General features: G+C 50.2%; 1 protein-coding gene across 1 annotated transcript; it reads left to right on the top strand.

Annotated features, from left to right (window-relative positions):
- The first annotated feature begins 1,496 nt into the window (after positions 1 to 1,496).
- On the top strand, positions 1,497 to 12,587 carry PSMD3 (proteasome 26S subunit, non-ATPase 3). Its single transcript, XM_077314129.1, has 12 exons — positions 1,497 to 1,740; positions 4,447 to 4,637; positions 5,214 to 5,351; positions 5,825 to 5,961; positions 6,062 to 6,252; positions 7,335 to 7,438; positions 7,603 to 7,717; positions 8,334 to 8,453; positions 8,709 to 8,812; positions 9,970 to 10,125; positions 11,107 to 11,157; positions 12,440 to 12,587. Exons 1-12 carry the CDS (start codon positions 1,560 to 1,562, stop codon positions 12,515 to 12,517), a joined length of 1,566 nt encoding a protein of 521 aa, XP_077170244.1. The 5' UTR covers positions 1,497 to 1,559; the 3' UTR covers positions 12,518 to 12,587.
- The last annotated feature ends 202 nt before the right edge of the window (positions 12,588 to 12,789 follow it).

Genomic DNA, 12,789 nt, shown 5'->3' with positions numbered 1-12,789 from the left:
CCTTGGTATTCATTTCATTGCCTGTGTGCTCTCCTTTAAGGTTGTTTAGCTCAAAAAGTTGATTGCGTTTAACATATTGTGTGTGAATGTCTTGCCTGGGGTACAGCCAAAAGAAAGAATGGCATTTCTGCCTAAAGAGGCAGCATTTCAGGACCCTGCTGCAGTGTCGGTTCCAGAAGTGCACCAAAAGGGCAGAGCACCTGCTGTGAGTGGGAAATGTTTGTTTTTTTATATTCACACTGCAAACTAGATCGATTTTCCTCTACAGTCTGGAACTCATCTTTGGCATGTAGAAAATCACAGGTTCTAGCCCAGTCATCTCCAGTAAAAAGTGTTGGGGAAAGACCTTGCTTGAGACCCAAGAGAGTTGCTGGCAGGAAAGACAATGCTCAGCCAGATGGGCCAATATTATGGCTCAGGGTAACTCATATGTTTTATAAATTCAGTGTTACTTCAGGCAACAAAAATCACATGCACTTCCATGAGCATGGTTGCTCTGTAACTAATAGTGCTGAACAGATGCCATACAAACTTTCCCATGACAAACTTTCCCATCCACACAAGTGTCTTAGAGTCCCATTTCTATCAGATGGAGGTAATGATGCCTCACAACATTGATGCTCTAAAGCAGGGGTATTCAACCTGCGGTCCTCCAGATGTTCATGGACTACAATTCCCATGAGCCCCCTGCCAGTAAACGTTGGCAGGGGGCTCGTGGGAATTGCAGTCCATGAACATCTGGAGGACCACAGGTTGACTACCCCTGCTCTAAAGGGAACTGTGCTCCCTACATTGTAGAGACAACTTCTTTATCTATACATGGGCCCCATTGTGCACATTTTTTCATCCACTCTGGAATTCACTGCTCAAAAGTACCTTATAACAGGGGTAGTCAACCTGTGGTCCTCCAGATGTTCGTGGACTACAATTCCCATGAGCCCCTGCCAGCAAACGCTGGCAGGGGCTCATGGGAATTGTAGTCCATGAACATCTGGAAGACCACAGGTTGACTACCCCTGCTTTATAAGGTTTCCAACTGGGATAAATATGTCTCTTTTGCAAGCCTTCCCTACTAAAAAGTGTCATTTGTGTTACGAATTCCATGCAAACATTCCTTCCCAACATGCAGAATTGCAATTCCCGGGGATGTGAACACGTTGCTCGAAGAAGTCCAGTCTACCGTCTTAACACCAATTCTTATATACACAGAAAAGCAATGATGCGAGGATTGTTCAGTGGAAAAAGGAAACCAGGCAGGCAAAAGGTGCGATTGGGACGGACACCGGGTAGAGAAGAGCGAATCCTCGCTCGGGCATTTCCGCCGCCGTCCGAACGAGCATTCGGCACTTTCCGGAAGCGGTCGGGCTTCTCCGCTCCACGGGCTCGTGCGCTTCCGCCTCCGCCCTGGGGATGAGTCAGCCGCCAGGGGCGCGCGACCGAGTTCTCGTCCCCGATCTCTCTTCTCGGCGCTCGGCTCGTCGGGCCTGCCCCCGTTTTCCCGTCGTCCCTTGCGATTGTTGCTCTGTCACGGCCCCAGCCGGTCTGAAGGAGAGGAAGCCATGAAGCAGGAAGGCGGCTCTCGCCGCCGCGCCGGGGCCGAAAAGGCCAAGCCTCCGCCCGCCGAGCCCTCGCAGCCTCCCCCGCCGACCGCCGACGTCGAGATGCACGAGGAGGCAGCGCCCGCCGAACCGGCTTCGGGGGAGAAGTCGCAGCGCGAGCTGGACGCCGTCACGCTCGAGGGTGAGGGGAGGGGGCGCCGGGGGGAGAGGGAGGGGGCGGGGCCAGGCGAATCGGCTGGAGGGGCGGGGCTACAGGGGGCGGGGAGGATCGAACGCTCTCCGCGGCTGTCATTGGGCAGTGGGGAGGGCGGGGCCGAACGTGCTCCCGCGCTGGGGCAGCCGCGTGCTTTGTGGGCGGGGCTAGTGTCCTCGTTCTAAGTGAAAGGTGAGGGCAGGGGTGGCCAAGCTGGGTCTACAGGTGTCCATGGACTACAATTCCCATGAGCCCCTGTGAGCAATTGTAGTCCATGGACATCTGGAGAGCCAGTTTGGCCACCTCTGGACTAGGGGGACCTCTGAACCCCAGAGCTAGGAAGCAACACCAGGGGAAATCCTTGGATTCTCTGCCCTGTTGTTGGCCCTCCAGAGGAACTGGCTGGCCCCTGGGTGAGACAGGAGGCTGGACTGGAAGAACCAGTGGTCTGATCCAGCAGGGCTCTTCTGATGTTCTTGTGAAGGCCTCAGCCTCTCTTTCCTGTTGTCGGTCGTCTAGAGGAACTGGTTGGCCACTGGTTGAGACAGGGTGGTGGAAAAATCCATTGGCCTGATCTAACAGGCTTCATCTTAGTTAGAGGTTTTGGCTGGGATGAAGAAATCCATGGTTTAAATCAGAGCCCAGAGTTTTTTTCATGACTAATATGTTTCTTTTTTGGACTAGAGCCCAGATTTATAGTTGTTGGTTTCTGAGATGCAGTTATACTGCTCTGTTTTGATACACTTTCACTTGGGGTTGCTGCTATGGTTTGAATGACCGCCCATCTGTGAAACTGGTGCTTCCCTTGGGAGCAGACTTTTTTGGCTAGTCGTCCATTTTCAGCCTACCTCACAGAGTTAGTACAGGTAAGTGTAGTTAGAAATGCACTCTTTGTTGTGTTCACCTGGCCCTTTAAACCCATGCTTTTGTACGAGTAAGCTCTCTTGAAATCAGCGAGTTGGATAAATACACATGAAACCAGGCTGCCTTATAGCTCTGTGGAAGAATGAACATGTACAAAACTTGGTAAGATCAGCCAGTAATACATTCCATCTCCCTGTAAGTATATTGTAGTGAGTACGTGGAGCAGATTGTCTTAATATGGCATTGCGACTCTAGAATTCATTTCCGAAGGAGACCTGCTAGAATCCAGCATTGCATTGGTTGAAAAGATGGTTTATGTAGGCTTTGATTGCAGATGTTGGTGTTGTGGTGTTGTGGTATTTAAAATCATCCCGGCAAATAAATAAATATTCTTTTTGAAGACTTGTGGTGATTGATCTGTCTTGTCTGAGAAAAGTGTGGTCCACTAGCATGTTCATACACAAGCAAGATAAGTCAAGATTTCACTCATCTGTCTTAAGTAATCTTTAACGCACACTCTTTTTAAAGAACATTTGAATGTCTTCCTGAATCCAACCAAGGTTGACCAATGTAGTTTGCTGGAAGGCCAGTAAATGGTTGCTGACCCACAAGATATCAGCCAGTTTGCCATTGGCCCCTCCCAGCTCTAAAGAATGACACAGTGTCATTCCAGATATTTTCAAAATGGAGAAGGTTGTAATTTTGCAGTGGGTGGGGAAAGGAGTGCATCATTTATTGATCTCTGCTCCTTGGGGGTCATTGAGGAGGCAGGAACATATGCCTGGAGTTGGAAGAAATCAACACCAGTTGTGCCTCCTGTTTTCCGGTCATAAGTACAGCAGCATCTTAGTCTAGCTTACTCCATGTAGCTGGAGTATTTGTGGTGCTGCTGAAGCATGCCCAGAGCTGCCTGTACCCCATGCATGATATTGCAACTTTTGCTTTCCGTTCTTTACCACTGGCCACTTTATTATGATGATGGGTTGGTGCTTAAGAGTTCATTCTGAAGCCTGCGTTGAAATAGTGGGAGATAATCCACATCACCCACCCTGCAGGTAACAACTAAGCTGGCTAAAGGGTATATGGAGAAGTAACTATTTGTTTTCTGAGGGTTTGCAAACACCTAGTGATCCACAGGACTTTCTGCCTGAAATTTAGCAAGAAGGATCTCTTGGGTAAATTGTCATCCTGTTGAAAGTAGTAGAAAAGAAATATAATAATGAAATGGATTATTAAGGAGCGTTTTAAATGGATTGCATTTTGCCATGCAGTGCTGTTATCTGACACTCAAGTAAGCACTATAAACAGTGCTGACCTCAGCAACAGAAAATAAACCCATTACGATGGACTTTTGAAGCTAAGCAGAACAGTTAACTAGAAGGGTCATAGCAGAATATGTGGACAGGTCTGTATCATAAACGAACTGCACGTGTTACTCCCATAACTACATCCTGGCAGCTGGAACTCCTGTAACTTCAGCTAATTGTCCAGAGGACATCTGGGAGCCGTATTTCAGAGGCCAGAGGTGGCCTGGAATACCTACAGCAGGGGTGGCCAAAGTGGCTCTCCAGATGTCCATGGACTACAATTCCCATAAGCCCCTGCCAGCAAATCCTGGCGGGATCACAAGAATTGTAGTCCATGGACATCTGGAGAGCCACAGTTTGGCTGCTTCTGACCTACAGGGATCCCTTGGGTATTGCAGTTTCAGTTTAATCTTGTTCCTGCTGTTTTGGGGTGGACCTGCTGACTCCACCTACCCGCTCAGTCCCCACCCACCTGCTTCTGTTGAACTCTGACCCTTTTGCCTTTCCCTCTCGGCCATTGCAGATATCAAAGAGCACGTGAAGCAGCTGGAAAAAGCCGTCTCCGGGAAGGAGCCTCGCTACGTCCTGCGTGCCCTGAGAGCTCTGCCCTCCACCTCCCGCCGTCTCAATCCCAACGTGCTCCAGAAAGCCATCAATGGCTTCTTCACATCCAACAGTGCTGTGCGAGACTTCCTCATCAACTTCCTGGAGGAGGCAAGTTCAGAAAGAGTGCAGCGCGGCAGCACCATGTAGTGGTTGGAGCAGGCTTTCTCAGAAGGGTTTCCTGGATGGATGGAGTTAATTTTTAATATAAACATTTGTTAAGCATTTATTGGGTGATTTGGCCATGTATGATCATTTCAATCCACCCCCTCCCTGCCCCTCCAAAATGGCCAATGATGGGCCCGGAGGGGGTGGGAAGGAGAGAGGCCCTAACCCACCTCACTGGGTTGTTGTAAGGACAAAATGTAGGTGGAGAGAAACACCTATGCATCTCTGTGCGGAAGAACAGGATAAAAAATGTGATAGGTCGGCAGAAGCTGTGAATCTCACCCAAGACTGGGTACAGGATTCAGAAAATCCATGTGTTTCCGCTTACGTGGCCCTTCAGAGTCCAGTTAAACAAGGAGGCAGCACTCAGTTATTGTCCATGATTAAATCTGCTAACACTTGCTCTAGTCCCTTAGGCTCTGGTGTTCAGCCAGGGGCAGGGGCAATGCGGGGGGGGGGGGGGGGTGGATTACAGCCTGCCATTGTCCTAGCATGCTGCTCTTCCCCTCCTCTTTGTAGCCTATGGACACAGAAGCCGACCTGCAGTTCCGACCCCGCACGGGCAAAGCGGCTGCCACTCCCCTCCTCCCGGAAGTCGAAGCGTATCTCCAGCTGCTCCTTGTCATCTACCTGATGAATAGCAAACGCTACCAAGAGGTACCATCTTGCCCCCTGTCCTGGGTCTTGGCCCCTGTTGAAAGCAGAAAATCGCCTGAGCTTGGCATGGGGAGAATGGACAGGGAAACAGAACAGCTGCAGTAGTCAGATCCGAAAAAGGGAACTTTGGCTGTCAAAAGCCGACCCCCCCCCCAAAAAAAATTTTTTTGTTGGTCTCTGAGATGCAACAAGATTCAAATCTAGCTGTTCTACTGCAGCCCAAAATCGCTGCCCTCAGAAACTAGCTAGGCAAAGTGATTGAATGCACACATGCCCCCACATACTCGCACCCAAAACCCCACATCCAACCCACTAGGCTTTTTTTCTTTCCTGGCCTTGTGCTGGAGAATGGAGGCAGCCCAGGTAGGAAGTCCAGGCATTTCAGGAGAGGCTAGATTGCTGTAAATGTCTACACGCCTGGCCTGTCAGCATTCAAAACCGAAGTTCTCAAAGTGCGTCTCCCCTTTCCCCAGGCCCAGAAAGTGTCAGATGATCTTATGCAGAAGACGAGTCCCCAGAACCGCCGAGCCCTTGACCTAGTGGTGGCCAAGTGTTACTATTACCACTCGCGCATTTACGAGTTCTTGAACAAGCTGGATGTGGTCCGGAGGTAAGTCCTGCAGCCTCCAGATATGCTGCGTCCTCTCTACTGTGTTCTCCCAGATGTCCGACTGACTCTACCACTTTCTTCCCCTCTCCCCCCCCAAAAGCTTCCTTCATGCTCGCTTAAGGACAGCCACCCTCCGCCACGATGCCGACGGGCAGGCCACCCTCTTGAATCTGCTGCTGAGGAATTACCTCCACTATGACCTCTATGACCAGGCAGAAAAGCTGGTCTCCAAGTCAGTGTTTCCTGAACAGGCGAACAACAACGAGTGGGCCAGGTACCTCTACTACACAGGTGAGAATCAGCCGTTGCAGGAGCCAGGTGATCGAGGCAGGCAGGCAGCCAGCTTGGCGTAGGGGTTAAGAGCAGTAGCCTCTAAGCCGGAGAACTGGGTTTCGTTCCCCACTCCTCCATGTGCAGCCAGCTGAGTGACCTTGGGCCAGTCACAGTTCTTTTAGAGCTGTTCTCGCAGGGCAGTTCTGTCAGATCCCTCTGAGCTTCACCTATCTCACGAGGTGTCTGTTGTAGGGAGAAAAAGGGTAGGTGATTGTAACCCGCTTTGAGACTCCTTTGGGTAAAAAGCGGGGTCCAAAAAAAAACAGCTCTTCAGTGTGGCTTGTGTTGGGAATCTCGGATAGTCTATGACTAAATATGAGACTTAAAACTTGTATTTTCTGCTTTTTGTCAACTGTTTTGTCACAGGAAAGCACCACGTGATCCAAATAATTATGCAATTTGCCCTATACGTGCTAGATGTTGATAGAGTTATCAGCTCCCTTATAAATAAAACCTTAGCACGTAACTTAGCCGCTTTGATGGAGGTTTTGTTCGAATGGGCCTGCAGGCAGGAGGGATAAGTAAAATGTGTTCCATCTGGCTGGGAATTTCATTACAATATAGCAACACATAATACGTAATAATTTAGAGCCCACCATTTCAGCTGTGCTGGATTTGGCAGGGACCTAGGTGCTGGAAGTGTTGGAATGCTTGGGTATCTCCCTTCTAGAAGTGCCGAAGGCAAGAGATTAAACCGGGCCAAGGTGAAGGCTTTGCTGTATTAGGGAATTCTATGGTACACAGATACCAAAGTTCTGTGTGTAGTTCCCAGCCACTGGGTAGAGGCATTCCCAAGCTCTTATCAGTTTGGAGGGATGTATCCCAGCTTCATTATTGTAATAATTTTTGGCTTCCCAAGGGTCCAAGTTAGCAGCACGCAGTCGTGGTTCGATTAGCTGCCCTTCCTTTGAGGTCTCTCCCCTTCTGGCCTCTGGTAGAGCACTAAATTGCCAGCGGTTCACAGAGAAAGCTTCCCGTTCGTCACAATCGTAGCCTGTCACACCCACAGCCAACCCTTCTGGGCTCCTGTTGCCTTCCAGGCCGCATCAAGGCCATCCAGCTGGAATATTCCGAAGCCCGCAGAACCATGACAAACGCCCTTCGGAAAGCGCCGCAGCACACCGCGGTTGGCTTCAAGCAGACGGTGAGTGAGCGAGTGAACAGGGAGGAGTAGCTCCTCCAAGGGTCGGCGTTGGCTTGGCGGTGAGAGCACAGCTACCTGTTTTGCACAGAACTGTTTGGCAGCCCACCGACAGTAATGTGACAAGTGAATGGGGTTTTCTCCTCCCTCCCCCTTTTGTACCCCAGGTCCATAAGCTGCTGATCGTGGTGGAGCTGCTGCTGGGCGAGATCCCCGACAGGCTGCAGTTTCGCCAGCCGTCTCTGAAGAGGTCGCTCATGCCCTACTTCCTCTTGACGCAGGGTAAGCAGTGCCACCCAGGGTCCTTCTTCACGGCATCCGGAAGAGAGCGGCCAGGGGGATTGCAGTGCTAGCAGTCCTAAGCCAAAAGACAATATATGACAAGCGTCTTTAGTTTCAGAGCCCTCTCCTGCAGAACCGTCTGTTTGCAGCATCACTCATAGATTTCTGTACTCTGCTTGAAACTTTGTTTGAAAGATGCAACTACATGCTTGCATCTATAATATGCCATGACTTAGATAAGCCCCAGGATAGCCTGATCTCATCAGATCTCAGAAGTTAAGGAGGTGGCATGACCCTGGGGTGCAGTCCCCCCAAAAAAACCTTAAGATAATCAGGAGTCCCAGGCAGTGGGAAAACCTAAGGCAGTCTTTATTATGGTAAGGCAGCAGCTACATGTAGTCAGCATCAACAGATAGGCATTGTCAAAGACCCTGCACCCTTTACCCAAATTCAGGCGAGAAGTCTGCTCTGACCAAGCAGTCCTGCCTGGGCGCTCTTAGCCTCATGTACCTCACAGGGTGTCTGTTCTGTAGAGAAGAAGAGAAGGCAATGTGAGACTCCTTCGGGCAGTGACAAGTGGGGTATTAAACCAGCTCTTCTCTTTTGGTTCTGACAGCTGTTCGGACAGGAAACCTGGCCAAGTTCAATCAAGTCTTGGATCAGTTTAGTGACAAGTTCCAGGCAGACGGGACCTATACCCTTATCATCCGGCTGAGGCACAACGTGATTAAGACAGGTGAGAAACCAGAGATCACCTCCAGGTATCTTTGGTCTGTTTGAGCAGTGACCATTTTGAAGTCCCAGCCCAGCCAGACATCTCCTTTCAGAAAGACTGGCTCTTCCCTTTCTCTCTCTCTCTCTCTCTCTCTCTCTCTCTCTCTCTCTTTCATCACTTGAGCAGAGAGAAAAAGCTTGCAAGTACCTGGCAAGTATCTACCCCTGGATGCATCCCACCCCTTCCGTGCTCTGAACTCTCTTCTCTCTTGCGTAGGGGTTCGCATGATCAGCCTGTCATACTCGCGCATCTCCTTGGCTGACATTGCCCAGAAGTTGCAGCTGGATAGTCCAGAAGATGCAGAATTCATAGTTGCCAAGGTGAGCTGCTGGGATGGGGGGAGAAGGGGAATCGCCCAGCGCTTCTCAGGTTCCCGGTCGACTTCTAAACAGGCTTGGCGTGTTCAGCAAAAGCAGTTTATTGAAAATAAACAAACTAAGCTCATGTTAAGACTGATTGGCAGTACACACACAGACCGATATATTCCCCATTGTCAGATCATACTGTCAGATCATGCCGTTCCATCCTTCTGTAGAAGTTAACCTCCTCACTTTCCCAGGCACATTTGCAACACCCAGGTATCAGACCCCAAGCCCAGCCCTCAGACTCCTAGCTTCCAAGGACAGTGTTATGAAAACAACACCAAACCTTCCTTTCACCACCCCTAGCTACAACAGCAGGCTTTCTCAACCATGGTTTTGTAAAAACCTGGAGTTTCTAGACAGCCCTGGAAGGGTTTCCCGAATGGGTGGAGATTAATTTTTAATATATTTTTTAAACTTTATTGGGTGATACGACCATATATAGTTATGTCAACCTGCCTTCCCTCTCCTAAAATGGGACAGGGGGAGTTGCCGTGGGTGGGCACACACACAGCTATGTTCCCCAGCAGTATTTTGCATCCTTCCGGAGTTTCTTGAAGCCTGAAAAATGTTTCAGGCTTCAGTTGAGAGCAACTGAGATAAAAGGGAAACTATAAACAATCCTGTACTTCAAAACAATCTCGAGCTCCCCGAATGCTTAGTCCACCCTCCTCCTGCAGTGAACACAGAAATACAAAGCACGCACGCAACAAAAAGCAGATGCCAACATGGATCCTGACCAGCCCCATGCTGTCATTTTGCAAGGCTGGCAAACTGCAGTAAGAAACCAGCTCGTAAAGAGCATTCGGTTATCTGTTGGGAAGCTTGTCCGTTGCATCTCAAGAACCATGGAAGACCAGGATCCCTGCTCTAATCCCGATAAAACATCCCTTTTCATGCTCTCATTTCCAACCCCCGCCTCTTAGACAGTATTTTGGGGGGTGAAGTGTTAGCCACAGCCTCTCTGAGCCGCTCTTGGCACTGCAGGCACCCAGCCTCTGCTGCCCTTCTTCCTCCTCCTCTCTTTGGGGGGCATTAGCCTCCCACTGCCTGGTAAAAGCCTAACAGTCTCCCTGCACTGCGGTCCCGCACACCTGACTCTCTCTGGTTTGCAGGCCATCCGGGATGGCGTGATAGAAGCCAGCATCAACCACGAGAAAGGCTACGTCCAGTCCAAAGAGATGACCGACATCTACTCGACACGGGAGCCCCAGCTGGCCTTTCACCAGCGTATTTCCTTCTGCCTCGACATTCACAACATGTCTGTCAAGGTAACACGCATCCGTCATGCCCCTAGGCACATGTCGTGTTCACGGCAGCAGGAGAAAGGGGGTGCTTCGATCCTGCCATGCGCATCTATAGCGGCCTCTCAGACCAGAGCACCGTTTCAGATGCGATCCACTTTAGGATGCCGTGCCAGGTTGTCCCACGTTGAGCCTGAAGTACCTGGTGACTTCCCACAATAAGCATGGGAAGTGATGGATTTCTGGATGGTTGTTCTTAGGGAACAATGGAGGACTTGCTCTCCCATACAAGGACAGTGGTGGGCATGCTTGCCCCTAGGTTAAAACAGAGAATGTGCTTTCCCATCGGTTAAAATGGAGGACAAGCTCACCCATAGTGCAGAATGGTTGGTGCCTGAAGCCTCCAGCTCAGATCTCACAGGCAGGATGAACTCAGTGGATGGCTTTCGTAAGGAAGCCTGCTTGCTCGGCCTCAACCCTACCTTGGCAACATGGGAAGGACAGTACAGAGCGACTTCTCAAAGATACGCCCCCTTAAGTCCTGCATCAAACAGTCTTGTTTGTTAAGGCAAAGGCATGTAGTGGTTAGAGCTGAGGGCCTTGGAGAAACAGGCTCAAATTCCCATTCTGCCTAGGAAGATTACTGAGCGGCCTGTACCCCCTTTTTCTTTAAGCACAGTCTGTTTTCCTAAAATTGTTGCACGCGTGAAACAGGGAACATATGCTGTTCTGATCTTGAGGGGGCTGAAAAGGGAGTAGATGGTTGGGTTGGGCTAAAAAAGGACTAGAGAGGTGCCAGCTCTTCCCTAATTCTGGGGGAGAGAGGTGGAAATCTAGGCAACACGTTCAAGAGAGGGATCCTGTGTTATGGAGCTTGCGGATTCCTGGCATTCTAGTTGAGCTGTTGGCATCGCAAGCCCGTTGGCTGGGCTTCATGCCGTGCTCTTTTTGGGACTTCCTTCTCGTTCATTGTCCTAACCCTTTCCCCATTCCCTCCTGTGTTTTAAGGCAATGAGGTTCCCTCCGAAATCTTACAACAAGGACCTGGAATCTGCCGAGGTGAGTCTGCCAGAGAAATGGATGTAGGTTGCAGGCCTGTGTTCCCACAACCTCGCCGTTCTAGACTTTCCATTGCTCAGTAGGTGATCCACAAGTCCACCAGAGCCACCTCCAAACTGGCAAGGGGCTCAGGGGAATTGTAGGCCATGGACATCTGGAGAACCACAGTTTGGCCACTCCAGGTGGGCAGCTCTGTTAAGACTGCCTGTAGCAGAAGAAAAGCGCAAGAGTCCAGGAGCCCCTTAAAGATGAACAAGATTTGTGACAGGCTGTGAGCTTTCGTGAGTCGCTACTCCAAGAATCTTTCATTAGTCTTCAAGCTTCTGCCGGACTCTTGCTCTTTAAAAAGACTGTGTTTATTTATGCAGGAAAGTGCAGTTCCTGAAGATGAGGGAAGGGGGCACTCTTGGCCAAGTTCTAGTAGCATGTGTGCTCCAGCGAACACCAGTTCTTTTGGTTTCTTTAAAAATTGACTGTAGATGCACACTGGGTCCTGGGAGTGTTCTAAATCACAATGATGGCAAGTTTGCCTTGGCTTCTTTTGTTTTACAGCATTTATTTTTCCTTCTAGTAGTTATGAGAGGGGGTGGCACACCCTGTGCCTCTCCCTCCCTGTCCCCAGGGGTGAAAAATAAACTGTCCACTTGCTTCCATTGCAACAAGCCTCATCCTCGCGGGCTTGTTTGAGGGAGAGGGAGGGAGGAGGGCAAGGAGGAAAGAGGTGGGGACAGCTCAAAGGGCCGGGCACAGGGGAGAACCCAATAGCACCCATGTCCCCGTTGGGCAGCCCCAAATCAGACCCCGTTGGTCCCCACTTAAAAAAAATAAAATCCTGTTTCCTGGAGATTCATTTGCTGCAGGGCAAATAAGGGGGCAATCTGGGTCTGCACCCGAAGAGGAAGCAGACGAAAAACTCGACCCTAGTAATATATCTGTTGTGTTCCACGCTAAGAAAGGCTGCTCTTTCTCTGGGGCTAAGATGCTAACCAGCCCCTTTTTAAGATAGTTGGGTGGTTTCTCGGGGGAGGGTTCAGAGCAGGGAGATACGTTTAACATCCCACACAGACTGCCCCAGAAACAGGTCAAGTGAATCAGTTTAAAATCTCTTTCCTTACTGAATTCAGAAAAGGGGAGGAGCACATAACCACAGCCCCTTCCTCAACACGCTTGCTGGGGTTTATCTGTAGCCTAATGAAGTGTTAGAAGATAACCGTGTATCATCAGGGAAGGCGCACAGTCCTCCCTCCCCCACATCCATCCAACCATGGCTTTTGTTCTGCAGGAGCGCCGGGAGCGTGAGCAGCAGGATCTAGAATTCGCCAAGGAAATGGCCGAGGATGACGACGACGGTTTCCCTTGACACTCCGGCGACGACTGCGTTGATTTTGTTTGTTTCTTGCCCAATACAAACCATTGTCTCCTGGCTGAAACCCAGAAATCGCCTTTCTTTCTTATATTCTGCATGTCAGGGGTGCAGCCGCAAAGCGCGCATCCTTTATGTGCCACGGTAGAGGGGACAGCAGCCCCTCCCCCAAGAAAGGGGTCCTAAAGGTGGCTTTGTGCCATCCAGTCCTAGATGACCCAGCGAAGGATCCGCTGTCATCCTTATTGGTTTTGAGGTGAACACAGGGA

This window comes from Paroedura picta, chromosome 16, assembly GCF_049243985.1.
Source record: "Paroedura picta isolate Pp20150507F chromosome 16, Ppicta_v3.0, whole genome shotgun sequence".
In the NCBI taxonomy this organism is placed as follows: domain Eukaryota; kingdom Metazoa; phylum Chordata; class Lepidosauria; order Squamata; family Gekkonidae; genus Paroedura; species Paroedura picta.
Note: the sequence above shows the minus strand (reverse complement) of the source record. Positions and strands in the feature narration are given on the sequence as shown.

What these genes read in the sequence shown, in the direction of transcription:
- PSMD3 (XM_077314129.1), top strand. Translation starts at nt 1,560, where the DNA reads ATGAAGCAGGAAGGCGGCTCTCGCCGCCGCGCCGGGGCCGAAAAGGCC. An exon ending in GGACGCCGTCACGCTCGAGG is followed by an intron (nt 1,741 to 4,446) that starts GTGAGGGGAGGG and finishes CGGCCATTGCAG; the next exon opens with ATATCAAAGAGCACGTGAAG. An exon ending in CTACTTCCTCTTGACGCAGG is followed by an intron (nt 7,718 to 8,333) that starts GTAAGCAGTGCC and finishes TGGTTCTGACAG; the next exon opens with CTGTTCGGACAGGAAACCTG.